Here is a 27667-nt window from a genome sequence, read left to right on the forward strand (position 1 = left end):
GGCAGATGCTTTGGAAACCAGGCAGTTTTGCAAAAAGTTAAACAGAGTTATCATATGACCAGCATTTCTACTGTTATATGCTCCAGAGAAATGAAAACATGTGTCACACAAAAGCTTGTACACAAGTATTCACAGCAGCATTATTCACAAGAGTCAAAAAGTGGAAACAGCCCAAGTGTCCATTAACTGATGAATGTTAAATAAACAAAATATGTGTGTGTATATATATATATATTCATAAATGCAATATAATTCAGCAATAAAAGAGAATGAAATACTGATTGATGCTGTGACATGAACCTTGAAAACACTATGCTAAGTGAAAGAAGCAGACACACAAAAGGCCACATTGTATGACTCTATTTACATGAAATACCCAGAACAGGCAAATCCACAGAGACAGAAAGTAGATCAATGGCTGGGGCGGAGAGTGAGGGATGGTGAATGACTAGTAATGGAGACAGATTTCTTTGGGGTAATGAGAATGTTCTGGAAGTAGTGGTGATGCACGCTCAACTGTTTGAATATACTAAGAACCACTGAAGTGTACACTTATAAAAGGGTGAATTTTAAGATATGTGGATTATATCTCAATTTTTCAAAACGAGTAATGTTAACAAAAAAAATACCACAAGCAGGTTATTGATATTGGTACAACCTACTAATCTTATTCAGATTCCCTAATTTCTCCTGTACTTTCAGTATCCTGTGTTTCTACAAAGGACTCAGCAATTATCATGAAGAATGTATATTAAAGGGACTTCCCTGGTGGTCCAGTGGGTAAGACTCCACACTCCCAGGGCAGGGGGCCCCGGTTCCAAAATAAATAAATAATAACTAAAATTTTTTTTAAAAAAGGAATGAAGTACTGATACATGCTGTAATATGGATGAACCTTGCAAATATTTTTTAAAAAAAGAATGTATATTACAGTTTAAAAATAATAAAAACCCTACAGTTACGTATTAGCTTATACAGAAAACTGGACTCACAACCCACAATTCTCATTATAAAAATGAGGTATTATAAAAATTGCCCTTGGTATATAGTTCTATAGAATTAATATCATAATATAAAAGGATATTTATCTCAACACACTTTATCTGTACTTCACGGTCTTAACACAACAACGAAAAACTCTGGGGTTCTTTTCTGGCTTTTAACCATGAGGCATACTTATTTCACCTTAATTATGAACACTTTTACACCCTGCTTTTCCCCTTTAACGTCTCATTTTGTTTAAGAAGTTTGGACACTGCCTCCCAAGTCCTCAGAAATATCCCTTTAGAAGGGTGTGGAATGTTTCATCCGATGGATGCACCACGATCCCCTTAATCATCCCTTTACTGCTGGGCATTTAGGGTGTTTCCAATTATCTTGCTCCAAACTGCTGCAGTGAGCAACTTGATTTTCTTCCTTTGGATGATTTCCTCCGGATAAGGAAGGGGTGGGGTTACTGGTTAAAGATTTTGCACATCTTTCCGGCTCCTGACAATTTCACGTTGGCGCAAGACCCCCGCCCCCCTCCCCCGCGGCCCCCGGGCCCCAGCTTCTGCAAAGCAGGACTGCAGAGGCGGGCGCCTGTGCGTCCGGGGTCCCGGCGCGTTGCGGTCCACGCCCCCCGCACCTTGGGCACCGCCCGCGCCCCGGCTCACCTGGACTCCTCCCCTCGGGCCAGGGGACTCCGTCTCGGTGTCGCGCAAGTCCTCACCTTGGCCTCGGGGTGTCTTCCCAGGTCCGTGGAGGTAACCCTGGGCGACGTCCGTCTCTCCTTCGCGTCCTTTCCCTCCCCCAGCGCCAGGCGGCGCATCCAGTAGGTGCTCGATAAATACCCACAGATTTCAAGAGCAAGTTAACGTTGCCGCGCCGACCTTTCACGCTAGTCAGATCCCTGGAAGTTAGCCAAGTACCAAGCAGTTCGCACCGGGAGCGGATGTGAGGGGGGTGGGCAGAGTTGAACTGTAGAAGCCCATTCACGCAGCAATTGTCTGAGCACCTACTGTATGTGAACATCATCCACCGCAGGGAATAAAAGACAGTCAAAGCGGTAAAGTAAGAACGTAGTGTGTCAGACGGCGATTCGAGGTAGGCAGAGAAATCCGGCAGGGGAGGGGCTGAAGTGAGGCGAGGCTGGCGGGCCTCCGGGAGGAGGTGACCAGAAGAGGTAGCACCTCGGAGGTGGGCGGCTGCTCGGGCCAGCGTGCTAGGGCCTCGCCTCCGAAAGCACATTTAAACTCCCGCCACAGGCATGAGGCGGGAACGAATGCACCGAGAGGAGGGCGTAAGGCCCCGAATTAAGCCCCGGCCCCTCCCGGCAGGGACGGGGTTACGCCTGACGGGGCGAAGCGTCCCGGATGTGCGCATGCGCGGAGCGCGGAGTGCGCCTGCGCACAGCGCCGGGCGACGTGGCCGGCCGGAAGTGGCCCGTGCGGAACCTCCGGAGGACCACCGTAGTCAGTCGGTCAGTCCCGTGCCAGGTGCTGGTTCGCGCCCCCGCCGGCACCACCATGCTGAAGAAATTTGACAAGAAGGACGAGGAATCGGGTGAGGGGGGCGAGGCCTGGGGGAGGCCGGACCTATGCCCAGGCTCTCGGCGGCCTCCCCGGCGGCCTCTGTCCCGACCCGAGGCCCCGGGAGGGACGGGGGCTTGTGCGAGGGGCTGCCGCCGGTCAGTGGCAAGCCCTGGAGAGCCCGAGCAGGCTCCACTGCCCCGCACTCGTAAGCTCGGACCGCGATTCGCTGGGTGACCTTGGGCGGGTCGCACGCCTCTCTGGGCCTCAGTTTCCCCATCTGTTAGGGGAGGGCGCCGCGCGCGATGCTCTTGTGGGGATTCGCTGGGGCTGCCTCGGTGCTGACCGGACTGGGGAGCACAGTGTCCCGTGGCTGAGAACCCTGACTCTCATGCATTTACCCAGTAAGCATATATTGAGCGCTTACTGCATGCCAGGCTGTACTGTGCCCTGACATTGCAGTAGAACAAGTGAGACGCTCAGTGCTCGAGCCCAGAATATTAGAATGGTCGCGACGTAGTGGAGGAAACAGACGTCAGTCAGATACTGAGGTGTGTAACTAATTACACGTGTGATATCTGCCAAGCACAGACTCTAGTCGCTGGAAGTGGTGGTCCCGCACGTAGTAGGAACTCAGTTAAGTACCAGTTGCATAAACGAATGCAAGACGTGACACTCTGAGAAGCACACAAGGACTGTACCAGGGCTGCTGGGTGACTGTGAGTCAGTGGCTTGGGATGGAGGGAGCTCCCCTTGCAGGAGGATGGCTGGATCTACTGGCAGTTTGTAGAGCTTTGGTTGCCACTCAGAGGAGTTGGAACTTGACTAGGTTGGGCACTGGGACATGTTTCCCTTGGCTACGTCTGAGAGAGTTCTGAAATTCAGGGTCGCAGCCTGTGCTCAGTCCTGCCTGTGCTCTGACTGTAGGTGGAGGCTCCAACCCGTTCCAGCACCTCGAGAAGAGCGCAGTGCTCCAGGAGGCAAGTGTCATTTGCTCCTGTCTCTTCCGTCACGAGTGTTCCTAGTCGGCGTGCGGGCGCGTTCAGAGTGCTGGTTTAAAGGACAGCAGGGGAGAGACCTGCTCCTGGAAAGACGGGGGCACTTTGTTCCCGGGGAGTGTTCATTAGGCCTGTCTTTTTCTTTGTCTTCGTTTCTTCTTCTAGTTAATTAACATGCGTTGCCAGGCTTCCCTGGTGGCGCAGTGGTTGAGAGTCCGCCTGCCGATGCAGGGGATGCGGGTTCGTGCCCTGGTCTGGGAAGATCCCACATGCCGTGGAGTGGCTGGGCCCGTGAGCCATGGCCGCTGAGCCTGTGCGTCTAGAGCCTGTGCTCCGTAATGGGAGAGGCCACAACAGTGAGAGGCCCACGTACCACAAAAAATAAATAAATAAAAATAAGCGTTGTCTGACTATCCATTAGTTACTAAGTCAGCACATCCTCAGCTAATATTTAGGGAAAATTTCAGGAGTTGTTAATGGGTAAAGTAAGAAAAAAGCAAAACAAGACTCTTTCCTTATGAAAATAAGGTTGAGCAAGTGTATTTATTTACGCTGGGCCTTCTCAGACCTCGACGTGCCTGAGGGCAGTCAGGGAAGGGAAATAAACTCAGCCAGAAGGTAATATCCTTGGTCGCTTCTTCCTAGGCCCGCGTGTTTAACGAAACTCCCATCAATCCTCGGAAATGTGCCCACATCCTCACCAAGATCCTCTACCTCATAAACCAGGTAACAGGGTGAGGCTTGGGGGTGGGGAAGATGGTACTGGGGTGTGTTGGGGGCAGGGGCACAGACCCTGTGTAGTTGTAGCCAGCGGCCCAGCTCTGGGTCCCCTCAGCGTCCCACTCCGATGTGTTGCCCTTGACGGAGCCTCTGCAGGGTCCGAGGGTCTGGCCTGGGCTGATCCGGCAGGAAGAGTATTCTGGCTCGTCTGTCCCAAGCTGAGACTTCTTTCTTGATTAAAACAGGGGGAGCACCTGGGGACCACAGAAGCAACCGAGGCCTTCTTTGCCATGACCAAACTCTTTCAGTCCAATGATGTAAGTGTCCCCACCCCAGCCCTCCTCCAGAGGGGGCAGCTCTGACAGGGTGGTGGGAGGGCCTCCTGTCAGCAAGGCTGCCTCATGCTGTGCCAGGGGTCAGAGGGCTTTTCGCATCTCTTGCGCAGCCCACCCTCCGTCGGATGTGCTACTTGACCATCAAGGAGATGTCCTGCATCGCAGAGGATGTCATCATTGTGACCAGCAGGCAAGTCTTGGTCTCTGAATGATCCACCGACACAGAGCCCATCTTCTCACGAGTACCAGGCGCTCAGACTTCGGCTTACGCATTGCCTGCGCCCTTTTTCTTTTTTTTTTTTTTTAATTTTTAACTCAGTTCTTCCTTCCTTCCTTCTTTTCTTTCATTTCGTTCATTTTTGGCTGTGTTTGGGTCTTTGTTTCTGTGCGAGGGCTTTCTCTAGTTGCAGCAAGCGGGGGCCACTCTTCATCAAGGTACGCGGGCCTCTCACTATCGCGACCTCTCTTGTTGCGGAACACAGGCTCCAGACGCGCAGGCTCAGTAGCTGTGGCTCACGGGCCTAGTTGCTCTGTGGCATGTGGGATCTTCCCAGACCAGGGCTCGAACCCGTGTCCCCTGCATAGGCAGGCAGATTCTCAACCACTGCGCCACCAGGGAAGCCCGCCCGTGCCCTTTTCTCCTTTGCTCTCCTGTCTCCCTCGTCCTTCAGTTACCCTGCCCACCAGTGGCGACCTCCAGGGTGGGCGGTTTCCCTTTTAATTCTCTGGCCTGAACTTAGGCACAGAGCCTTCCTTCCCTTGATTCCTCTCAGTCAACTGAGGCAGCCGGAAGTTTCACAAAGACTCTATCGAGTACCAAGAGAAAGCCCAGGGAGGATACACCTAGGGGTATATATACACGGGGAGCACAGGCAGACTCACTCACTAAGGACTGCTTTGCTCACTAAGTGTTAGGCTGAGGGATTCAGGGGACAGAGTGGACTGAAATATAATCCCTGGGCTCAGTTCTTTTATTGCTTCTTGCCACAGTTTCGGGGGGGACGTTATACATTCGTGTGTAGGTTCATTTAGACAATATTTATCGTCTGTCAGCCCCCGTGTAACTCCGGGAATAGAGCAGCAAACACGACAGGCATGGCCCCTGCAGCCCCAGAATTTACCGAGAAGTAACCCAGCAGACAGGCATTAGGGAAGTGTGACGGCTCTGAGAGCAGATCAGGAGGACAGCCAACTTGAAATTGGGTCAGGAAAGGCCTCCTGGAACTGTCTGAGTGGAGTCCTGAGGGCTGAGTGAGAAGTAGCAGGACAGAGGTGGAGATGAGGGGGGCAGTGCGCTCGGCTGAGGGGACGCAGGTGCCAGGGCCTGGGGTGGAGAGCACGGCCTGTTTGGGGACGTCTCTGTGAGGGGCTGATGGGGATGGCAGCAGGAAGCCTCTGGAAGGTTTCAGTCAGAGCAGGGGAGTGACCCGGTCTGTTCAGTTTTATGAAAAACCCTCTGGCTGCTGTGTGGTGTTTGGTGGGGAAGGGTTAAGAGCACAGGGAGGACACCCATTAGGAGACTGGCGTGGTGACCTGTGGGCAGGGCAGGGCCGGGGGGGCAGGCCCGGCCCCTGCGTGAGGCCATCGCCTTGTCCCTGCAGCTTGACGAAGGACATGACTGGGAAGGAAGACAGCTACCGGGGCCCGGCCGTGCGCGCCCTCTGCCAGATCACTGACGTGAGTCCCCCTTGGCCAGCTCGGTCGCCGCGGGGTCTCACCCTTCACGTGCTCTAGCTCGTCCCCCGGCTCCTGGGAGGGGTGCGGGAACGCAGGACATGAGCCTGCTTCCTCCCTCCTGGCCATCCCTCCTCCACACCCTGTCTCCTGCACTCCTGAGGGCGGCAGGGACTGACCGGGCCCCCTCCCACCCACCCCTTGTCCCCGCAGAGCACCATGCTACAGGCTATCGAGCGCTACATGAAGCAGGCCATCGTGGACAAGGTGCCCAGCGTCTCCAGCTCTGCTCTGGTGTCTTCCCTGGTGTGTAGCCTCAGCAGGGGCTGGGGGCGGGCGCTGGATTGGGAGACTGAAGAAACATCAAAGTCACTTTCCAAAAGAAAAGAAAAGCTTCGTATCCCCAGATCTGAGAGTCCCACCCCCTTCTCAGTGAAGAGCTCCCGGGGAACTCTGGGTTAATTGAGGGGCCAGTTGGACAGCCTTGACCCATCCTTTGGGGTGACAGATTTTTGGAATTTGAGCCTGGCAGGAAGTCTGCCAGGGCAGGGAGAGTGAGGGTGGGAGCTCTCCCGAGTCTGTGCACTTCTCAGAGGACCCGGACGACAGAGGGGCCCTGGGCTGTGTCTGAGGGAAGACCCAGAGCCAGCTGAACTGTGGCCAGACCGGGAGGTGTGATGGCAGAGCATCCTGCCTGCCCACCCCTCAATGCGCCCTGTGCCCCACAGCACCTGCTCAAGTGCAGCTTCGACGTGGTCAAGCGCTGGGTGAATGAGGCCCAGGAGGCGGCATCCAGTGATAACATCATGGTCCAGGTGAGCAAAGCAGTGATATTGAAGATACTTAGGCTGGTGGCGCTGTCCTGGCCAGACAGCATGGACTCTTACCACGGAGATCCTGGCGGCCCCTGGCTGGAGCAGGCTTTAATCGTTTTGTCGTTGTGGGGAGACTTGGGGGGTTTGGGGAAAGAATCCAGGGCACCACTTGCAGGGGGAGTTGGGTTGGAGACGTTACTAGCTGGTACCGAAATAATCGAGTGTTTTGATAGCCAGGGTGTTGTTTTGGGGTATGCGACGCAGCTGACCTGGCCCAGCTGGCTTTGGTAGTGATGCACGGAAGCATCCTGGTGGGGCTTTCGTGTGCTGATCTCTTCCTCAGTGACTTCAGCCAGGAACCCCTTTATTTCCGTGAGTCTCAGTTTCCTTGTCTGTAAAACAGGAAAGAAAGTCTTCGCCTCACAAAGCTGTGAGGATCAAATGAGAGCCTCTGTAGCCTCTGCCCATCTGCCTACCTGCAGCCTCCCTGTGTGGGCATCTGTTCCCTCCCTCTGTGCCCTTTGTGCTGGGTCTCATCTCCAGGACCAGCTGTGGCCCCTCAAACCCTTCCCAGGGTCAGAGAAGCTTCCCACATAGAAGGCCCTTGAGTGTCACCCCGGTAAGGAATTAGGAAAGAGCAGAGGGGACAGGAGGTAACTCCGTGTGCCTTCCCTCTGCAGACCTAGCCTTGCCGGCAGCAGCCACAAGTCTTTGGGCAGGGCAGTGGGGGCAGAAGTACCTGTCACACGGTGTCACACGTAAGGTCTGACGCTGTGAGGGCTCACATCTGCACAGCACCTTACGACACGTGTCCCCCTCGAGGCCTGGCTCCCGCTTTCTCTATCTGGTCAGAGACACCTGGTCTCCTCCTGGTCTTCCATCTGTGGCACCTGTTGTCCTCTCCACACCTGCACTCACGCTGCCTGTCGAGGCCCTTGCTGAAATTGGGGACAGATAAGGACCGCAGACACCCAGGTGGCTTGTTGGGCACGGTCGTACCCAGGCTCTGGAGGAAGCGACCACGATGCCCATCCCAGAGATGAGGAGGCCAGAGCCCAGAGGGACCGTGACCTTCAGAGCCCCACGGCCAGGGAGCCCGGCCTCACAAGCCCGTGCTCTGCTGCCCTTTCCCGCTCTCTAGTACCACGCGCTGGGGCTCCTGTACCACGTGCGGAAGAACGACCGCCTGGCCGTCAGCAAGATGATCAGCAAGTTCACGCGGCACGGCCTCAAGTCCCCCTTCGCCTACTGCATGATGATCCGCGTGGCCAGCCGGCAGCTGGAGGAGGAGGACGGCAGGTAGTGGCACTGTGTCCCCCCTCATGCCAAGCGAGGCCTTGCCCGTCTCCTGGACGGGCCCCCCAGCGTCCTCTTGCCGCCTGTTGTCCCGCAGCCGCGACAGCCCGCTGTTCGACTTCATCGAGAGCTGCTTGCGCAACAAGCACGAGATGGTGGTGTACGAAGCCGCCTCGGCCATCGTCAACCTGCCGGGCTGCAGTGCCAAGGAGCTGGCCCCGGCCGTGTCAGGTGACCAGGCGCTCCCCACCCAAGCCCCGCACGCCTGTGCCTGCCAGGAGCTAGGCCCTGGGCCAGGGGGCACGGGAAAGAAAGGAAATGCCCTCAGGCGGGCCGCAGGCTACGGTTAAGAGAGGGCATCAGTCCCCAGGCAGCGCCTGCTCCCTGCCGGGCCAGGGCCTCTCACCTGGGCTCTGGCGGGTGGCGGAGGCGAGGTTCAGAGGCGCTCTGCCGCCTGCGGGTGGCTGCCGTGGCAGGAGGGCCCGGCGGAGGAAGCTCGCTTTTATGAAGCCAGGGCCCGGGCCGTCTCAGGGAGGAGAAAGAGGGCTTGGTCAGAGTCTGGACAGGAGCGTGGGTTGCAGTACTGGCTCTGTGGCAGGGCAGCTGGGCGAGCCTGGGCGAGCCAGCTGTCCTCTCTGCGGGAAGGATAGCAATCGTGCCGTTACACTGGCAGCCTGATGCACGCGGCACCTGCGCTCTGGGCGGTCGTGCAGCAGAATCCGCTGGGCTCCCGCTGCTGTCGGGCCAGCTGCTGAGTGATCAGTGCCTTGATCGTGCAGGCCCCTGTGCTGAGCATTGAGATCTCACTACATGTCGGGGTAGCAGGCACGTGACGGTGGGCTAAGTGTTCGGTCCTGGAAGGCGGGTGCATTGAGAAGTGGGACTTGGAGCAGGAGGGAAGGGGCAAGCGTCCCAGAAGGACAGGCCTAGTAATGGAAGCCATGATGTTCTGCCAGAGAGTTCCAGCTGCAGAGGTTGAGGAATGGTTGGCCCTCCTGCTTTTCTTATGCTCTCCAGAATAAGGTTGCAAACCTGTCAGGCAGAGAGATGGGGTTCACATTTGCAGAGAGAAGTCTCCTCCTCCTTGGCGACAGAAGCAAAAGAACTAAATGAATTCATTCCCTGGTTCGAATGTTTGTTCTTTCTTGTTCTATTACTCATGTTCCAGAATAACGAAAGTCAAACAGAGAGAGCTTTTAAAATAAGGGTTGTTTAAGAAAACCGTAAATAAGTGCTGAAAAAGTATAAGAGAATGGAAGCCAAGTTATGAGGAGAGGAGCGTAGACACCGCAGAAAACAGCAGTCATGTTCTTCGCTCCAGCGAGTGCACCCGGAGCCTGAGCTTCCTGAGCCAAGGCACGGGCTGGGGCGGCCGGGACCCCGGGTGGGGCAACGGCCTGGGCCCCGGGGCAGGCAGCCCCGGATGTCAGTCCTGGATCTGCTACTTCCTGGCTGCTGGCCTCGTTCCTTCAGTTGCTCTGCCCCTTTGTGCCTTGGCCTCTGTGTCTGTGAAATGGGGAGATACGGGAGCTGATTTGCAGGCGTGTGGGGACTCGCGGGGACACGGCAGGCAGTGCTCAGCCCTCTGCCCGGCACTCTAGGCTCCCACGTGTGAACCGCTGGGCGGTTGCAAGTGTGTCCACGGGTCCGTGCGAGGCTCAGGTGCCCACGCAGAGGATGGCTGTCTCCTTGGTTGGGGTGGTGGCACCAGCAGGAAGACAGCTGGATGCAGCCTCAGAGCCCTTGCATGTGTGCCCCGCCGCTGTGCCCGGTCCCTGCCCCTCGTGGGGGCCCCTGGGCTTCCCGGCAGCCCAGCACCCGTATTTGTCTCCCCGCAGTGCTTCAGCTCTTCTGCAGCTCCCCCAAGGCTGCGCTCCGTTATGCCGCCGTCCGCACCCTCAACAAGGTGAGTTCGGAGTGGGCGGAGTGGGGCTGGGGGAGTCTCCCGGCTCCCGCCCTGCGGGAGGTGCAGCCCTGGCCCGCCTCTGTCCTCTGGCAGTGACCTGAGCTCACCCGAAGGACCAGCGGAACGGTGGGGGACCTGCTGTACCCCGTCCCTGTCCTCATGTCTTTCCTCCCGAATCAAAACAGGTGGCCATGAAGCATCCATCTGCGGTGACAGCTTGTAACCTGGACCTGGAGAACCTGGTTACAGACTCGAACCGCAGCATCGCCACGCTGGCCATCACCACTCTCCTCAAGACGGGCAGCGAGGGCAGCATCGACCGCCTCATGAAGCAGATCTCCTCCTTCATGTCAGAGATCTCGGACGAGTTCAAGGTCCATAGCCCACGCCTGCCGCGTCCCCACTCCGAGCCGGGGCGGAGGTTCTGTGGGGCTGGTGGGGCGGAGGGCGGACAGAAGTGCGCGCGATGCCGCTTCCGGCTTTTGTCCAGCGAGGCCAGGAGCCTCCAGGCCAGCTTGTTAAGTTCTTCAGTGTTTCTTGTGCGTTTGCCATGTGCTGGGCAGAGTTTGGAGAAAGGGGAACAGAGCAGTGGACAGACCTGTCCTGCTCTCGTGGAGCTTGCTTGCTGAGGAGGGGAGGGGGACAGTCAACAAGGTGGGACACGGTAATTTCACACACTAGTGCAGGGAGGAAACCCCACAGGGTAGAGGTTCCCAGGAGGAGCTGCACCGGGGAGGTACCTGAGAAGACATGGGAGAAAAGGCAGAAGCAAGTGTGTTGGGAACAAGAGGAAGGGGCTGAAGTGCCAGGTTAGGGGCTGAAGTGCCAGGTTGGGGGCTTCGCGGCCAGTGGAGGCCATGAAGTCGGAGCAGGTGGTGGCGAGACCGTGTGAGGCCCGGGGGCTCGTGATAAAGAGCTGTGGCTTTAAGGAAGCTGCTAAAGCGTTTTCTGTAGTGTTCTCTAAACTTTTATTTTCAAACAATTCACAGAAGGTTGTAAAGAAATACACTGAGAATTCCCGTGCTCCCCTCCCCCAGCTGCCTCGTCCTCCAGCACCCGCAGGGCCACAGGACAGTGTCACAGCACAGGCACAGGCCGCAGTTTGCTCACCAGTTACACGTGTGTGTGTGTGTGTGTGTGTGTGTGTGTGTGTGTGTGTGTGTGTGTGTGTGTGTGTGTGTGTGTGTGTGTGTGTGTGTGTGAGAAACTGCGTAAGATACTGGATGCTCAACTGCACCACCACCAGGAGACTCCCTGCATAGCTGCACCCATCCCCTCCTCCCCTCCCTACACGCTGTTCTCAACTTCTGTAACAATGTTATTTCACAACAGTTAACATAAACGTTAGTGTGTTGTTGGAGAGCTTTAATCAGGGCAGGAGGCAGACAGACGGCAATGTGAATGACTGTGATAGAGCATGGTGAGTTCTGTAGCAGGAATGATACAAAGTAGGCGGAATCAACTCTGCCTGTGGGTTGTAGGAATACTTTGTAGACTGTGGAATGACACAGCGAGACTTGCATGTAGAGAGATCCTTCCCAAGCTGCTGGAGGGTGAACTGGACTGAGGCTTGGTTGTGGGAGCTGGGCAGAGAGGCGAAGGCACCCGCAGGCCTGGGAAGCGGGAGGGGGGCTGGTCTCAGAGCCCCTGGGGAACAGAGCCAGGTGTCAGGGCGCCATGTGACAGCTGAGGGCATGAACGTCCTCAGAGGTGAGTCCGTGTTCTAGTTGGGGTTCACGGTGCTGTGGATGCGTTTGGGGAAGGAGGGAGATGGTCAGGGCTGAGAGGAGGGAAGCGGGGGTAATGGTGGTGATTGCGGCCAAGTTTGAGGTGCCCATGGGCACCAGGTGCAGTTGTGTGGTAGACATTTGGAAGCACTGCTCTTGAACTCAGACCAGAGACAAAGATTTGGGCGTTGGGGGCATAGAAGAGGTGGTTAAAACCACGGGAGGAGATGAGATTGCCAAAGAGACTGAGAAGAGTAGAGGGCTGGGGCCAGAGCACCCCAAGGGGCAGCCTGAGCTGGAAGGCTCAGGGGTGGGAATGGTGGGGGAGGGGAGAAGCAGGACAGGCGGGATGGAGGGGCTGGCGGACTTTGCTTGAAGTCTGAGTAGAGGGACCCAGAGTCTGGATCTGGGCCTCGGGACTTCTGTGCATGCCTCCCTGTCTGGGGGGCTCGGGGCTGTGGGCCCCCCGAGGGTGGAGGTAGGGCTCCCCTCGCGTCTTGGCCTGTTGCTCCCAGGGCCTGGCCCTGCCTGAGGAAGGACTCTGCTGGCACTGGGTGCATGAAGTAACCACCAGGTGGCAGGGCTGCCGCTAACGCATGTCTGTTTGGCCCAGGTGGTGGTGGTCCAGGCCATCAGCGCACTGTGTCAGAAGTACCCTCGCAAGCACGCCGTGCTCATGAGCTTCCTGTTCTCCATGCTGCGTGAGGAGGTAAGAGCAGGGCGCTCGGGCGCCAGGTCTCCTGTGCGGGTGGTGGCCTGGGCGCTGGCTCCACACCCAACTAGTTCTCGGGTGTACCCAGTCCACCTGCTGGCCGGCTGCTTTCCCGGTGCCCGCGGCCCTTGAAACTCCTCATGGGCTGGCAGTGTAAACATGCACCAGTCACTGTGATCACACTGATAACCCTAATGGCACGCTACCCGGGCTCTAAAGACCCAGCAGATGCCCCAAGGTGACGCTTGTGTAGAAGATGGGAAACTGAGCTCTGTCTGGTGTCATCTCGCGTAGAAATATTCCAGCCGTTCCAGGAGCTCCAGGGTGGTTTCTTGGGAAACTGAGGCTAATAACGTGACATCGGTTCTCTTTTTGTTCCTGACGTGAATTCGTGATTCACGTGGGCCACCTTTCTTGGTTGTCTCAACAAAACTGGTCCGTTCAGAGGAGCAGAAGCAGAGTGTTCATGCAGTAGATTTGGTCCCCAGATATTTGCTGGCCCTTTGCCCCAGCCCCAGATGGGCCCTTGGACCAAGGCAGTAGAGGAACCGTTGCCTTGGGTGCCTTTGGGGTTCCCAGGAATATGAGAAGGGAGCAGGGCTTAGGGTGCCTTCAGCTGACGGCCCAGCACAGTGGAGACACCACACAGCATAAACCATTTTGTGATCCTCATAACAGGCCTTGTCGTAGACGTTATTTTCTCCCTTTAAAAATCAGGGATCTGAGACCACCTGCCTGTGGCCACCTGGTCAGTAAGTGTCTGGCTCCAGAGCCCGTGGTTTTCTCCCGGACCTCCCTGCCTCCCAGGACAACGTGTGGCTCCACGGAAGACAGCGTGAGAGCTTCACTCATTAGAACACAGCGCTCAGACACCGAGACCCTGTCTGCTAGAAAAGGGTCTGTCCCTCAGCCTGGGGTGTGTCAGCCATGTGCCGCTGCAGGCAAAGCCCTGCAGTTACTCTGAACCTGTCAGTGCCCAGTCGGCGGGCAGGCTGCAGAACCGGTATCATAGCGGGGACACCTGCTGACCGAACAGCCTTATTGAAATGTAAGGCGCGTGTGTAATTCACAGAGCGTATTTATTCTTCACAGTAACCCATGAGGTCAGTACACTAATGGTCCTTGTTATGAAGGTACCTGAGGCTCAGACAAAGAGAGTGACTTATCACGGCCGTAACACAAACTAATCTGAGAACAGGGGCCAGATTTGACCCACAGACAAGTTCTACTTCGGTTGTGCAGAGTTTTACACATTTTGAATTAGTAGCCGTTATTTAAAAATCAGGAAAACCACCTCGATAGATTTCCAGTTTCTCTTTAAAAACTTCTAAGACCTGGCAACGCTAGGCCGCGTGGTGATTTCGCTCCTTAGGTGGGATGGGCACTATGCATGCGCCAGCATCCCATCCCGTGTGCTGCGCGTTGCCGGGTTACGGCCGGGCGCCTAGCGGGTATCTCACTTGCCACTTCTGTCATTAAAGTCTGTAAGTGGCAGAGCATAGATTTGACCCGGGATCTTTTGTCTCTCTACTGCCCTATTCTGCCTTTTTTAAACTGTCATAAAATACCCACGACATAGAATTCTATTATCTGCCTTTAAGTGTAGAGTTCAGTATTGTGAAGTACATTCACACTGGCGTGCAGTTAACCTCCAGAACGTTTTCATACTGTGAAACTGAACTCTGTTCCCATTAAACACTAACACCCCACTCCTCCAGCATCCACATCACCCATTCTGCCTTTATCTCAAACCTGGAAAGAAAATGAAGTCCCAAATATTTCTCTTAAGCCATCTACTCTTAGAACCGGCAGGGCCCCAGCGAGCATTCAGCCCGAGCCTTTTGTTTTACGCAAAAGGGAGGTCGAGGCCGGGAGAGCCGGGCCTTCGTCACCGGGTTCAGTGCCTGGACCGCTGTGCCGGGTCCCGTTAGGCTCTGGAGAGAGCAGCCTCGGCACTCAGCTCGCCCCTTGTGCTGCAGGGCGGCTTTGAGTACAAGCGGGCCATTGTGGACTGCATCATCAGCATCATCGAGGAGAACTCGGAGAGCAAGGAGACGGGGCTGTCGCACCTGTGCGAGTTCATCGAGGACTGCGAGTTCACCGTGCTGGCCACGCGCATCCTGCACCTCCTGGGCCAGGAGGGGCCCAAGACCAACAACCCCTCCAAGTACATCCGCTTCATCTACAACCGAGTGGTCCTGGAGCATGAGGAGGTCCGGGCAGGTGGGTCAGCAGGGCTGCCCCTGGGCCCCGGGCTTGCCCTGCAGTAGACCCCCCAGCAAAGGGCCCTGAGCCCCCGGGGGGACACGGGCCCCTGCCTCACAAGCTCGGTGTTTTATAATCTTGTAGCAAGGACCTTAGATGTTTGGGCGTCATCTAGGTGAATGGTTCTTAACCTCTAATTCGGCTTAGTGATTTTTTTGTTTTTAAGTGTCACTATATGTCGTCGTTTAACTTTCTTTCTCTCTTTCTCGCTCCCTTTTTCCTTTCTTTCCTCCTTTCTTTCTTTCTTTCTTCTTGGTGTTTAGTTTTTTATTTTTAGTAATAGCTTTGTTGAGATATAATTCACATACGGTAAAACTCACTCTTTTAAATGAGTGTGCAATTCAACGTGCAACCGTCATATTCTTAACTTTACTTTTAATTTATTGCTCTTTTTTACTCAAGCCCTCTCTGGACAGATGTTCCTCTTTCAGCAGTTGTTACTCATTCAGTAGTAGTTTGTTCTCTTGTTTATGGTCGTGTACTGCTTCACCGTGAGCTGAGGCCATTTGGATACAGGAGTTGAGGGCAGCTCTCGTGGCCTCTTCTTAGTTAATACTGAAAAGGACTCCTGGGACCCAAGAACAGGGCTGCCTTCCCCGTGAGAGGCGAGGAGTTGAGGCCGGGTGGTGCCCACGTGACCGAGGCTCCTTGTTTCATGGTGTCGGGTTGGGCCTGCTGGGTCGGGGCTGCTTGGCTCTGGATGGCCCGTTCCGAGCCCTGGCAGTAAATCGTATTTGCTTCGTAAACACAGGCGCTGTCAGTGCTCTGGCCAAGTTCGGAGCGCAGAACGAAGAGATGCTGCCCAGTATCTTGGTGTTGCTGAAGAGGTGAGTCCAGGCCACGGGCCTGGTGGACAAGTGTTCCCTTGGGCCCAGGCCGCTGTCCTTTGTATCTTTTTAATTGAAAAAGGGGAGAAAAGATACACAACTATTGATTATAGGAAAAAATGGAAACACAGAAAAGTATGGGACTTCCCTGGGGGTCCAGTGGGTAAGACTCTGCCCTCCCAATGCCAGGGGCCCAGGTTCTATCCCAGGTCGAGGAACTACATCCTGCATGCCGCAACTAAGACCCTGAACAGCCTAAATTAATTAATTAAAAAAAAAAAAGAAAAGCATGAAAAATAATGTCATGCAAAAATCCCTCCACCTAGGCGTTAATTTGAGGTGTTTTCTATTTTTAAAAAACAGCTTTATTGAGATATAATTCGAGACCCATACGATGTACCCATTTAAAATGTATAATACGATGGTTTTAGTATATTCAGAGTTGCATAACGATTGCCACAGTCTAAGTTGAAAACTTTTTTTTTGGGCCATGTCGCGTGGCTTGTGGGATCTTAGTTCCTGACCAGGGATGGAACCTGTGCCCCCTGCAGTGGAAGTGCAGAGTCCTAACCACTGGACCACTGGGGAAGCCCCGACAACATTTTTAGCACCCCCAAAAGAAACAGTGTACCGATGAATAGTCATCACAATTCCCCCCAGCCCCCCAGCCCTAGTCAGCCACTCGCTTTCCTTCTGGCTCTGGATTTGCCCGTTCCGGACACCTCATATAAACTCAGGCATACAGTGTGTCGCCTTTCATGTGTCTGGCTTCTTCATGATGTTTTCAGGGTTCATCCGTGTTGTAGCATGTGCCAGAACTTCATTCCTTCTTATGGGCAGATAATATTCCATTGCATGAATAGACCACATTTTGTTTGTCGGTACATCCGTTGATAGGCATCTGGGTTGTTTCCACTTCGTGGCTGTTGTGACTAGTGCTGCTGTGAACAGTTGTGTGCGACTTTTTGTATGACGTGTTTTCGGTTCTCTTGTGTGTATACCCAGGAGTGGAATTGTTGGGTCATGTTAAATTCTTTTGTGATGTATGCTGTGGATATAGGAGATTGCCTCCCTCACTGGGTGGGCTCTGGGGAGAGGGTCCAGGGAGTATGAATATGGCCACCTCCTAGTTAATTAGAGTCCCGCGGGCCCTTCTGGCATTTAATGCCTGGGTCCACATCCGAGGACTGAGCTTTAAGAGACCTGCTTCCTCTCACTGACCTCTGCTGAAGCCCTGCAGCATCCCTCCTGCCACCCTGGTCAGGAGGACCTTGTGTTCTGGCCACAGGTGTGTGATGGACGATGACAATGAAGTAAGGGACCGGGCCACCTTCTATCTCAGTGTCCTGGAGCAGAAGCAGAAGGCCCTCAATGCAGGCTATATCCTAAACGGTGAGTCTTTTCCTGGCTGAGCCTGACGCAGCCCCGTAACGGAGCTGCAGTCTCGCCAGGCAGGGGGATTCGGAGGCAAGACGCTCTCGGCTGGGCTTTCATGGCAACTGCACAGCATCACTGTGATCTCAGGAGACCCAGGGCCCTGCGTTCACAGCCCTGTGGATGGAAACAGCCCAGTGAATTGAAACACTAGTTAGTCATAAGAGCCTCCATTTGCAGAGTGCTTTACCCTTTATAAGTCCCTCTCCTATGTCCGTTTACTCCCCACATCAGTCCTGCAAAGGACGATGTCATGAGAAAGTGGGACCTCAGAGGCCTAAGTGGTTTCCCAAGGTCCTACAACCTCGACCCCAGGACCTCAGTCTCCCACTGGCCTCTAGGTCTGACCGTGTCCATCCCTGGTCTGGAGAGGGCTCTGCAGCAGTACACTCTAGAACCATCGGAAAAGCCTTTTGACCTCAAGTCTGTGCCCCTGGCCACCACACCCATGGCAGAGCAGAGAACAGGTAAGTAACACCTGCACTCCTTTCATAGACCCTCCGGTCCAGGCCTCCGCTGGAGGGTCTGCGTTGGCTGCAAAGTCACTAAACCTGCCCAGGATGGATGGGGCTGTGCTGGGCGGAGGGAGTTATCCCGTCTGCCTCTGGCCACAGGAAATGAAGACACGTAGGCACAGACACCTGCTCTCTTCCTCACGTGCTCTGTACTTCACACTCTGCGGGGTGGAAGTTATAATCCCTGAGTAACAGCACCGTGGTCAACACTACCCTGGCCCGTTCCTGGAGTTGTGGGTCACCATGCATGTTTGTTCCTGCAGAAAGCACCCCCATCACAGCAGCCAAGCAGCCTGAGAAGGTGGCAGCCACCCGGCAGGAGATCTTCCAAGGTGAGTAGTGGTGCTTGGCGGGGCTTCCCGGGGCCGCGGCTAGGGTAGCGGTTCTTCTCCAGGGAATTAAGAGTAGGAACTGTCATTGATTGAGTCTCTCCTGAGTGCTGGGCTCTGAGAGTGTTTAGACAGCATGTTTGACCCTCAGGTGGAGGTTATTGGGTCCATTTGATATTGGAAGATTCGGACGTTCAGAGAGAGACAGTGATTTGCCCAAGTTTGCACAGCAAGAAGGGGAGGTGCGGGGGTGGCGGTGGAATTAAGATCCAGCTCCAACTGGCTCAGAGCTGCCTCGGCCCTGGTTCTAAGGCTCAGTTCCCTGAGGCCCAGGCCAGTTCCGGATGTCTGATGCCATATAGCTGACTCAAGGGACACGGTCCTTTGTCTCGGGTTCCAGACGTGTTCCGTCCACGTTGTCTTGCAGGGTTTTGTTTAGGTTTTCACCTGTCCCTCTGCATTTTTTAAGGGGAGAGGCTGCGTGTCCAGTTGCCAGACCACGTTATCCACTAGATTCCTACCTTTGAGGCCTAGCACGTGTCCCTCGCCCTTGGTGATGCCCTCCCCGAGCTCCTCTCTTCTCCTCCGTGGTCCTGTGCAGTTCTCCACGTTCTGTCGTCTATATTCTCTGTCATTGCACTTAGTGCCTTCCTTCCCCGCAGTAGGCTCCCAATTATCGTTGAGTTAAACAAAATCCCACCTTTTCCATTCCCTTCCCGAACCCTGTCTTCCATCAACATACTGTCTCAGATTCAGCAAAACTAGGATCCTGAGCTGAGTGGGATCACTGTAATCCGAAACGTTTCCTGTGTGTTAGTTCTCTCTTGCTGCTGTCACAAGTTACCGTGAAGTTAGTGGCTTAACGTAACACAAATGTATTACCTTGTTCTGAGGACAGAAATCCAAAATGGGTTCCGCCGTGTTGGCGGTGCCAAGCTCCCTCTGGAGGCTCTGAGGGGTTCGTCTTTGGCAGCCGCCTACGTTCGCTGCCTAGAGCCCCCGTCCTCTGTCTTCAAAGCCAGAAGTACAGCCACAGTCACATCTCTCTGCCTCTGACCCTCCTGCCTCCCTCTCACCAGGACCTTGTGGTCACTTTGGGCTCACCCAGATAATTCAGGAGATGCTCCCCAGCTCAAGATGCAACGTAATCTCTGCGAAGTGAGGGAACATACTCACAGGTTCTGGGAATTAGCTCGTGCACATCTTGGGGGCCGTTGTTCTGCCACGCCCTCCAGGGAAGACTCCTTTGAAGCCTCTTCCAGGGACTCAAGCCCATTTGTAAACAACCTTCCGAAGCCTAATGTTTATCGATCACGTGTTAAGTTCCAGGTTCTTTGCTAGATCTTGACCTCTATTGCCTCTTCTATCTTCACAACAACCCTGTGGACAAGATGATTGTATCTATTTTATTGATGACGAGTCTGAAACTCAGGGGCGGTAGTTTATAGCTACTAGCAGAGTCCCCCAGGCAGTAAGGGGCAGCGTGTCCGCAAACTTGATGCCCAATGAAATCAGTTCCCATAGAAAAGCACTCTGGCGGCTGATGCCCACAGGGGGCCTGAATGTGCCTCCTAATATGTAAGCTGGCTCTCTCCGGGCTTCTTATCGCCTGCACGTTCAGACGGCGGAAGCAGGCGCACAGGCTGCCTCTTTGTGGGGGGAGAAGGACAAATAATAATAATGCCTGCCTTCTCTCCCTGTCCCTGAAGTGTGAATCGAGTACCTGCTCAGGCAGAATATCAAATCCCTGGCCTCAGGCACAGTTCTTTTCCACATGGAGTTCAATTTAACTGGGAAGACAAATTAAAAATCTTGAGTAGTGGTCTTCAGATATCAGTATACATCAGAGTCATCTGAGGAAACTTGTTAGAAATGCAGATTGCTGGATCCCAAACCCAGGAATTTTGATAGAGCCGATCTGGGATGGGTCCAGGAATCTGCGTTGTTAACAAGCCCTCACCCCCAGGTAATTCTGACACAGGTGATTCATGACCACTCTGTGGGGAATTCTGCCCCTGCCGTAGAATAGGGGCAGCTGCCAGACGCCTTGTTCACCTGGACTCACCAGGGCTGGAACCTGGCTGTGGGCCGCAGGGAGAGGCCTTACCAAACGCCCACCGTCCACACCAAGTTGTGTTTTCTGCAACACTCTGAATCTGCAGCCTGTCCTTTTGGGCCACCGTCTTAACTGCCCCATGTCGAAGACCAGTTTGTTCTTTCACCTGGTTCCGTGGCCATCACAGCATTCAGCTCCTCGTAGCCTTTTCCCAGTCTCCCTCTTTTAAGAATCCTTGCTGAGCTTCTAAGGTTGAGGGAGTCTCCAAATGGCTTAGGCCTGGGACGTTGGGCCTGATGTCCATTGGTTGCTCTGGCGTCTTGTGTGGGACAGCGGGGCGGGGTGTTTCATGTGGGTGGCACAAGCTGAGCAGTGAGGGAGGTGAGGAAACGCTCGGGTTTGTTCGGGAAGTCGGGAGTGACCACTGCAGTGGGTGGGAGAGCTTGAGGACCAGGCCTGAGGATTGAGCAGCTGAGTGAGCGTGTGGCCTGGGGGTTTCAGAGCAGCTGGCGGCAGTGCCCGAGTTCCAGGGGCTGGGCCCCCTCTTCAAGTCCTCACCTGAGCCCGTGGCCCTCACTGAGTCGGAGACAGAGTACGTGATCCGCTGCACCAAACACACCTTCCCTGAGCACATGGTCTTCCAGGTGAGCCGGGGGGAGGCCCTCCCGCAGGGCCCTGGCACCCCACACCGGTGCTTGGAGCCCAGCCCGATGCCAGATCCACGACCAGCTGCTGTGTCCCTCGAGTCCTTGGTGCAGGGCCTCTGTGGCTCCTGAGTGTCCACGTGCAGACACGGGGCCTGGGACGGGGGCCTGGGATGGGCGTCGGCGTGGCCCTGGGGTGAGAGGCAGGACCTCCTGGCTGCTCCTGTGCAGCAGGCTTGGGTCCAGGGCAGTGTCTCAGCGCCCACCCCCCGCTCCCTGGTCCAGTTTGACTGCACGAACACGCTCAACGACCAGACTCTGGAGAACGTCACAGTGCAGATGGAGCCCACGGAGGCCTACGAGGTGCTGTGTTACGTGCCCGCCCGGAGCCTGCCCTACAATCAGCCCGGCACCTGCTACACGCTGGTGGCCCTGCCCAAGGAAGACCCCACGGCGGGTGAGCCCCTCTGCAGATGCCCCCCGGCCTTGTGGGAGCCCCTGGGGGCGGGTGGCTTGTGCGCCAGCTGTTTGTTTCCTGTCAGAGCTTCAGCTCCTTGAGGTCAGTCCCGAGAAGAAGAGAAGGACGGCTAAGTCCTGGGGCTTCTCACGCATCCGCTCACTTCCTCCTCATAGACCCCTGGGGAGCAGGGAAGTAAGACTCGGGTCAAATGGCTTGTCTGAGTTCACGTGGCTGGTAGGACGCCTGGTCCTCAAACCAGGACTCTCTCATTGTACCAGGAGAGAGCACAGAGGAAGGCCCAGAGACAGGTACAAACATGGACCGTCCCAGGTCCACTCCAACCAAAGAAACCAGGTGCTTTTTCCAGGAGCCACCCTGCAGCGTCTCTGCATTCCTCTGTCTTCCTTCCCTGTGAGGGCAACTCCTGGGGGCTGCAACCTGGCTCTCCTGCCTTCTACAAGCCGGTGCCCTCTGTCCAGATGTGTGGGGCCGGGTGGCATGTGCCGCTAGTGCAGATGCAGCCGAGGCCTGAAGGGCAGGCTGTGGCCGCGCGCCCACAGAGGACCTCGCCCGACTGCCTGGCCTTCCCTCCCGCAGTGGGCTGCACGTTCAGCTGCATGATGAAGTTCACTGTCAAGGACTGCGATCCCACCACCGGGGAGACCGACGACGAAGGCTATGAGGATGAGTATGTGGTAAGAAGCTGGGGCAAGGAGGCTTCAGGAGCTGACGGCCAGTCTTGAAGCATTTTCTTGCTGGTTTTGGTTTTGAAAGAATTTTTTTTTAAACTTAAAAAATATATAAAAAGAAAACTTGGGAAATACAAAAACAAAGTATACAGAAACAGGAAAACATTACCCATAGTCCTTGGGAATGACTGGGGGGGCGGGGGCAGCTGTATCATTGCGGTTATTCTGTACATTACAGATCTTGCTGTGCTCACTTAGAACCAGAGTGTATTATCCTGTCATTACAAATACTTCATAAACACAATTTTTAATGACTTAAGATACTCCCTTATCTTAATATATCCTAACTCACTTGACCTCGTATTCCTTAAACGCTTGGCATTTGTGATTCCAAATTTTCACTTCCAAAAAAAATTTTTTTTGGCCGCACTGCACGGCTTGTGGGATCTTAGTACCCCAACCAGGCATTGAACCTGGGCCCTTAGCAGTGGAAGCGTGGAGTCCTAACCTCTGGACTGCCAGGGAATTCCCAAATTTTCACTTTTTAAATGCTACATTAAGCATCCCTTTGGGTACAAATTTTTATCTGCATTTCAAGTTATCTTCTTAGGACAGATTCCTAGAAGTAGAATAATTAGGTCAAAGGCTAAGTCTGATTTTAAGACTTTTTTGAGGGACTTCCCTGGTGGCACAGTGGTTAAGAATCCGCCTGCCAGTGCAGGGGACACGGGTTCAAGCCCTGCTCCAGGATGATCCCACATGCCGTGGAGGAACTAAGCCCGTGCGCCACAACTACTGAGCCTTTGCTCTAGAGCCCGTGTGCCCTAGAGCCCATGCTCCGCAACAAGAGAAGCCACTGCAATGAGAAGCCCATGCACCACAATGAAGAGTAGCCCTCGCTCGCCACAACTAGAGAAACCTCGTGCACAGCAGTGAAGACCCAACACAGCCAAAAAAAAAAAAGGACTTTGATTCATACTGTCAAATTGCTTTCTAGAGAAATTGGATCAGTTTGCATCTGCTGGGCAGTCCTTTCACGCACTGAAACGTCCCTTTCAGTTCCAGCTCAGAGCTTGCATGGAGCTGAGTGCAGGGTTGTTCTGGGGTTTGCCCCGGTCACAGTGGCTCAGTGCCATCTGAGTGCAGACCCTGATACTAAACCTGGCATGGAGATTATCAGAGCCCTCATGTCCAGAGGGGCAGTCACCGAATAACAGCTGATGGTCACTTGTGTCCTCCCAGGTCCATTGTTGAGGATGGGCCTTCCCTGAGCCAGCAATGACCTAAGGGCGGGAACTGCCCCAGGACAGGAGGGCTGGGTCTGAGGCATAGCTTCTACCGTAGGAGCTGAGTCCTGCTTGTGAACACCTTACACGTGCACAGGGGTGGGGGCTCAGTGAAGAGCTGTTGGGTGAATGAATGGGGAACCTTTATGTAGTTAGTTCAAGGTGGAGGGCAGTACAACGTGTCGGCCCCAGGGAGGACACGGCTGAGTCACAGGATGCAGGCCTCGCTCCCGTCCAGTCTGGCACTTACTCCAGGCTTCAGAGTGATGTGTTCTCATAGCTGCCACCCGAGGATGAGGACAGTGGGCCCTCCACATCTGTTGGTTCTGCCTCCATGTGTTCAACCAACAGATAGAAAGTATTCAGAATTGGGGTGGGGGGTGTTCCAGAAAATTTCAAAAAGCAAAACTTGAGTTTTCCACACGAGGCAACTATTTCCATAGTGTTTGCATTGTACTTACGACTATTTACATAACATTTACATTGTATCAGGTATTATAAGTAACCTAGAGGTGATTCAAAGTATAAGGGAGGATGTGTGTGGGTTAAATGCAAATACTGCAGCATTTTATATAAAGGCCTTGAGAATCTGCGATTTTGGTATCCGAGGGGGTCCTGGAACCAGTCCCCACAGATACTGAGGGATGGCTGTAAACAGGTGAGGGTTTTCCGCTGAGGGGCCACCACTTGGCTGTGAGCACCTGTGGCTGCGTGGTGGGAAGGGGCGGGTGGCCAGAGTGGAGCAGAGGCTCGGAGGTGTCTCTCCCCTAGAGCTGTGTGCCTAACGCGCCCCTGCATCTCCCCAGCTGGAAGATCTGGAAGTCACGATAGCTGATCACATCCAAAAGGTCATGAAGCTGAACTTTGAAGCAGCCTGGGATGAGGTAGGGGATGAGTTTGAGAAGGAGGAAACATTCACCTTGTCCACCATCAAGACACTTGAAGGTAAATCCTGGGGATGCCATTTCCAGCTTGCTTGCCTTACAAGATCCTTGGCTACTGTTGAAGAGCTCCCCCCGTCCCCTGCCCCCAAGTCCCCAAAGATCCAGGGCCATGTCTAGAGCACGTACTTCAGATGCCACTCCATTAAGAACTGCAGAGTGGGGTCAGGGGATGGGGGAGTGGTGGTGGCACCAGGGGGAGATCGGGGGTTAATAACACCGGGATTTCTCCCCACAGAGGCTGTGGGCAATATTGTGAAGTTCTTAGGAATGCACCCTTGTGAGAGGTCAGACAGAGTGCCAGACAACAAGAACACGCACACGCTGCTCCTGGCAGGTAAGCGGCATTTCTGGTGGGAAGGGCCTTGATGCTACCGCATCCTGGGCTGAGGGCGCCCCCTGGGAACCTGGGGATTCAGAATTCACAGCGTTGAATGTTCACAGGGCATAAAGAGACCTGCAGCGAAATGTCTCCCTCCCAACACTTGCTGCCAGTCATTCAGTTTCCCTTCCACCAGGCAACCAGTGTTATATTATAAAGCGCGCTGTATATCCTTCCTGTGACCATAGGGGTGTAAAAGCAAACGTGTACGCATTTCCCTTTTTAAGCTCAAAGGTTTACATACAGGTGGTGTATATGTTGTTCTGCACTTGGTTTTTCGCTTGACGGTGCCTCTTGGAGAACTTCCTTATCGATACTCAGAGCTTCCTCCTTTTTTTATTTTTTCTTAACATAACATGAAATTTACCATTTTAACCGTATTTAGGTGCACAGTTCGGTGGCATTAAGTACATTCACATTGTCGTGCAACTATCAGACCATCCAACTCCAGGACTTTTTCATCCTCCCAAACTGTGTGCTCAGTCTTTTTTGTAGTTGATTACTGTTCCATTCTATGGATGGACCGTATTTTGTAGAACCAGTTCATGTATTGATGAACATTTAGATTGTCCTAGTCTTTTTTTTTTTTTAAATAAATTTATTTATTTATTTTTGGCTGTGTTGGGTCTTCGCTGCTGCACGCAGTCTTTCTCTAGTTGCGGTGAGCGGGGGCTACTCTTCGTTGCAGTGCGTGGGCTTCTCATTGCGGTGGCTTATTGCAGAGCAGGGGCTCTAGGCATGCGGGCTTCAGTAGTTGCGGCTCACGGGCTCAGTAGTTGTGGCTGGCAGGCTCTAGAGCACAGGCTCAGTAGTTGTGGCGCACGGGCTTAGTTGCTCCGCGGCATGTGGGATCTTCCCGGACCAGGGCTCGAACCCGTGTTCCCTAGCGTTGTCAGGCGGATTCTTAACCACTGCGCCACAAGGGAAACCCTCCGCATAGTTTTACTTTACATTTCTTGTATATTGAAGGAAGTTAAGTATCTTCTCAAATGCAAAGTGCCATTTGTATTTCCTTTTCTGTGAATTGTTTTCAGATCCTTTGTCTAATTTTCTAGTGGGTTGGTTGGTCTTTTCTAATAGGAGTGGGACTTTAAGCACTTACGGAAATTTTCAAAGTTACACAAAAATGGGACCCCCCCAAGTACTCATCCTCCATCTGCAACAACAGATAGTGTCTCTACCTATACTCATTCTCCACCCTCAGATTATTTTAGAGCAAACTCCATATATAGACATTTCATATGTAAATGTTTCTGATCTGTATGCTTCTCTAAAAGCTAATGACCCTTTGTCATTAGCAGTACACTTACCACACCTAAAACAATGAACGAAAGGAAATTTTTTTTTCTGAGTGTTTATAAACAGGGTTAGGAAGTAGTTCTGCTTCAGTGCCCTGCTCACAGCTGACAGCCCCCAAGCCCATCATTTCTGACCACAGTGAAGCAACCCAGTCCCCCGGGTTTTGCAGACACCTGCGCTGTGGTTTTGTCATGGTGGGGCTGTCCCTTCGTCTGTGCTCTTAGATTCCATTAGCGTGTGTGAGCGCCCCTGTGATGTCAGACACAAGCCATATGTGTCCACTAATTCATTTTAGCTTGGCCGAAGCGTGAAATACGGCTAGTAGAGTGATCTCTACTGAGATCATTGATGATGCTGCAGCTCAAGAGGTAAAGTGACGTGCCCAGGGCCTCACGCAGGGATTTCAGCCAGTGCTCCTGGTTGCGGGCCCCTCCCATCTCAAGCCCCAGAGCTGCCTTCGCCAGTTGTTGCAGGTGGCCCTCTCAGCCCAGCTCTCAGCCCCCTTCTGCCTTACACACCTGTCCTTTTCTCTTCTCTTCCAGGCGTCTTCCGGGGGGGCCATGACATCCTGGTGCGCTCCCGGCTGCTGCTTTTGGACACAGTAACAATGCAGGTGACAGCCAGAAGTTCGGAGGAGCTGCCAGTGGACATCGTCTTGGCGTCTGTGGGCTAAGAGGCCAGCCTGCATAGGACCAAGTCCTACCCTTTCCCCCCAACACTGTGCAGAAGTCAGGCCTTCCTTATGAACCCGGTGGAAAGTCCTTTCCAAGCCAATTGTATTCAAAAACAATTAGGAATCAATGAGGGGGGTTGTTGTTTTTTTTTTAATTTAACCCCTGCCCCAAAACTCCCTGCTGAGGGTACCTTTTGAAAGAGGGGGGTGGTTTTAGCTTGTCCTAGAACTTGCTGCCTTGCCTGCCAGGGAAGGGACATCTCAAATGAATAAAGTGCTTGCACCACCTCTTGAATTGATCCGCTAAGGAACCATCTTATCCCTATAAATAAAATCAGCATGTATTTATTGAATGACTGCTACTTCTGCAGACTCGTGCTTAGGGGTCCGGCGTCCCTACCCCCAAGGACACCTCTGCATCCCGTTTGCACCTGCAGCCCTTTGCCACTGTACTTAGCATGAGGCAGGACCCTCTCACTGGCCCCCGCCCGAGCCCCATGCCCAGGGGCAGGAGCGGTGCAGGTTTGCTGAGGGAATGACAGCAGCTGGCAGGCGTTGAGTCTTTGCCCTTAAACCACCCTCCTTTTGTAGGAGATCAGTGAGGCCGGAGGGTCTGGGTGGATTACCCGGCTGTTGCCTAGTGCCAGGTCTGAGGTGGCCGTTGCACTTCTGCCGGAGGAACAGCCCTTACAGAGCAGAAGTCCCTGGTTTCCTCTGCTGGGCTTCTAAACACAAGCCAGGTGTTTTGCCAATTTTGTGGCTGAAATACACCTGTAAAGCCTAGTTTTAAAAAACATAGGCCTCAACCCTTAGAGATTCAGGTTTGGGGGTGGGGGAAAGGTGGGGCCTTGGAAAGTGTTCTGGTGCCCACCGAAGTTTCAGAGTGACTTGCGTGATCCATGGCAGTTTTCCTGATGGTTTTTCAATTTTTGCCCGAAGCTATGGGCCGTTAGTAGGGCTGCGAAGTAAAGAAAATTTCCCGATTTCACCCCTACGAGAACCTGGTGCCCTGGAGTCGTGGTTCCCGCTGTACGGAGAAGGGGCTGTAGGCCTCCGGGTCGCATCTAGGGTCTCTGCCAGCCTGCACCCTCGGGACCCTTCCCGGCCCATTCCCGAGGTTCGCCCTGGGAGGGAGTTAACCCCGCAGGGGAACGGCCCACACGGAGGACGAGTC

At 54.1% G+C, this 27667-nt stretch overlaps 1 protein-coding gene across 2 annotated transcripts; it reads left to right on the top strand.

The window, feature by feature from the left end:
- The first annotated feature begins 2354 nt into the window (after positions 1-2354).
- On the top strand, positions 2355-26846 carry COPG1 (COPI coat complex subunit gamma 1). 2 transcript variants are annotated; one of them, XM_060023152.2, is made up of 24 exons: positions 2355-2544; positions 3438-3490; positions 4154-4234; positions 4474-4545; positions 4674-4753; positions 6165-6240; positions 6451-6543; positions 6966-7052; positions 8194-8351; positions 8446-8579; positions 10187-10254; positions 10440-10628; positions 12595-12690; positions 14673-14916; positions 15710-15785; positions 17074-17177; positions 17561-17686; positions 17998-18066; positions 20621-20763; positions 21049-21220; positions 21821-21918; positions 24005-24143; positions 24378-24476; positions 26363-26846. In XM_060023152.2, exons 1-24 carry the CDS (start codon positions 2355-2357, stop codon positions 26491-26493), a joined length of 2778 nt encoding a protein of 925 aa, XP_059879135.2. In that variant the 3' UTR covers positions 26494-26846. The 2 variants fall into 2 exon arrangements, with proteins under 2 accessions (XP_059879135.2, XP_059879136.1); XM_060023153.1 differs by lacking the exon at positions 3438-3490 and having other exon boundaries at positions 2416-2544.
- The last annotated feature ends 821 nt before the right edge of the window (positions 26847-27667 follow it).

Source organism: Delphinus delphis, chromosome 10, assembly GCF_949987515.2.
Source record: "Delphinus delphis chromosome 10, mDelDel1.2, whole genome shotgun sequence".
Classification (NCBI taxonomy): Eukaryota; Metazoa; Chordata; class Mammalia; order Artiodactyla; family Delphinidae; genus Delphinus; species Delphinus delphis.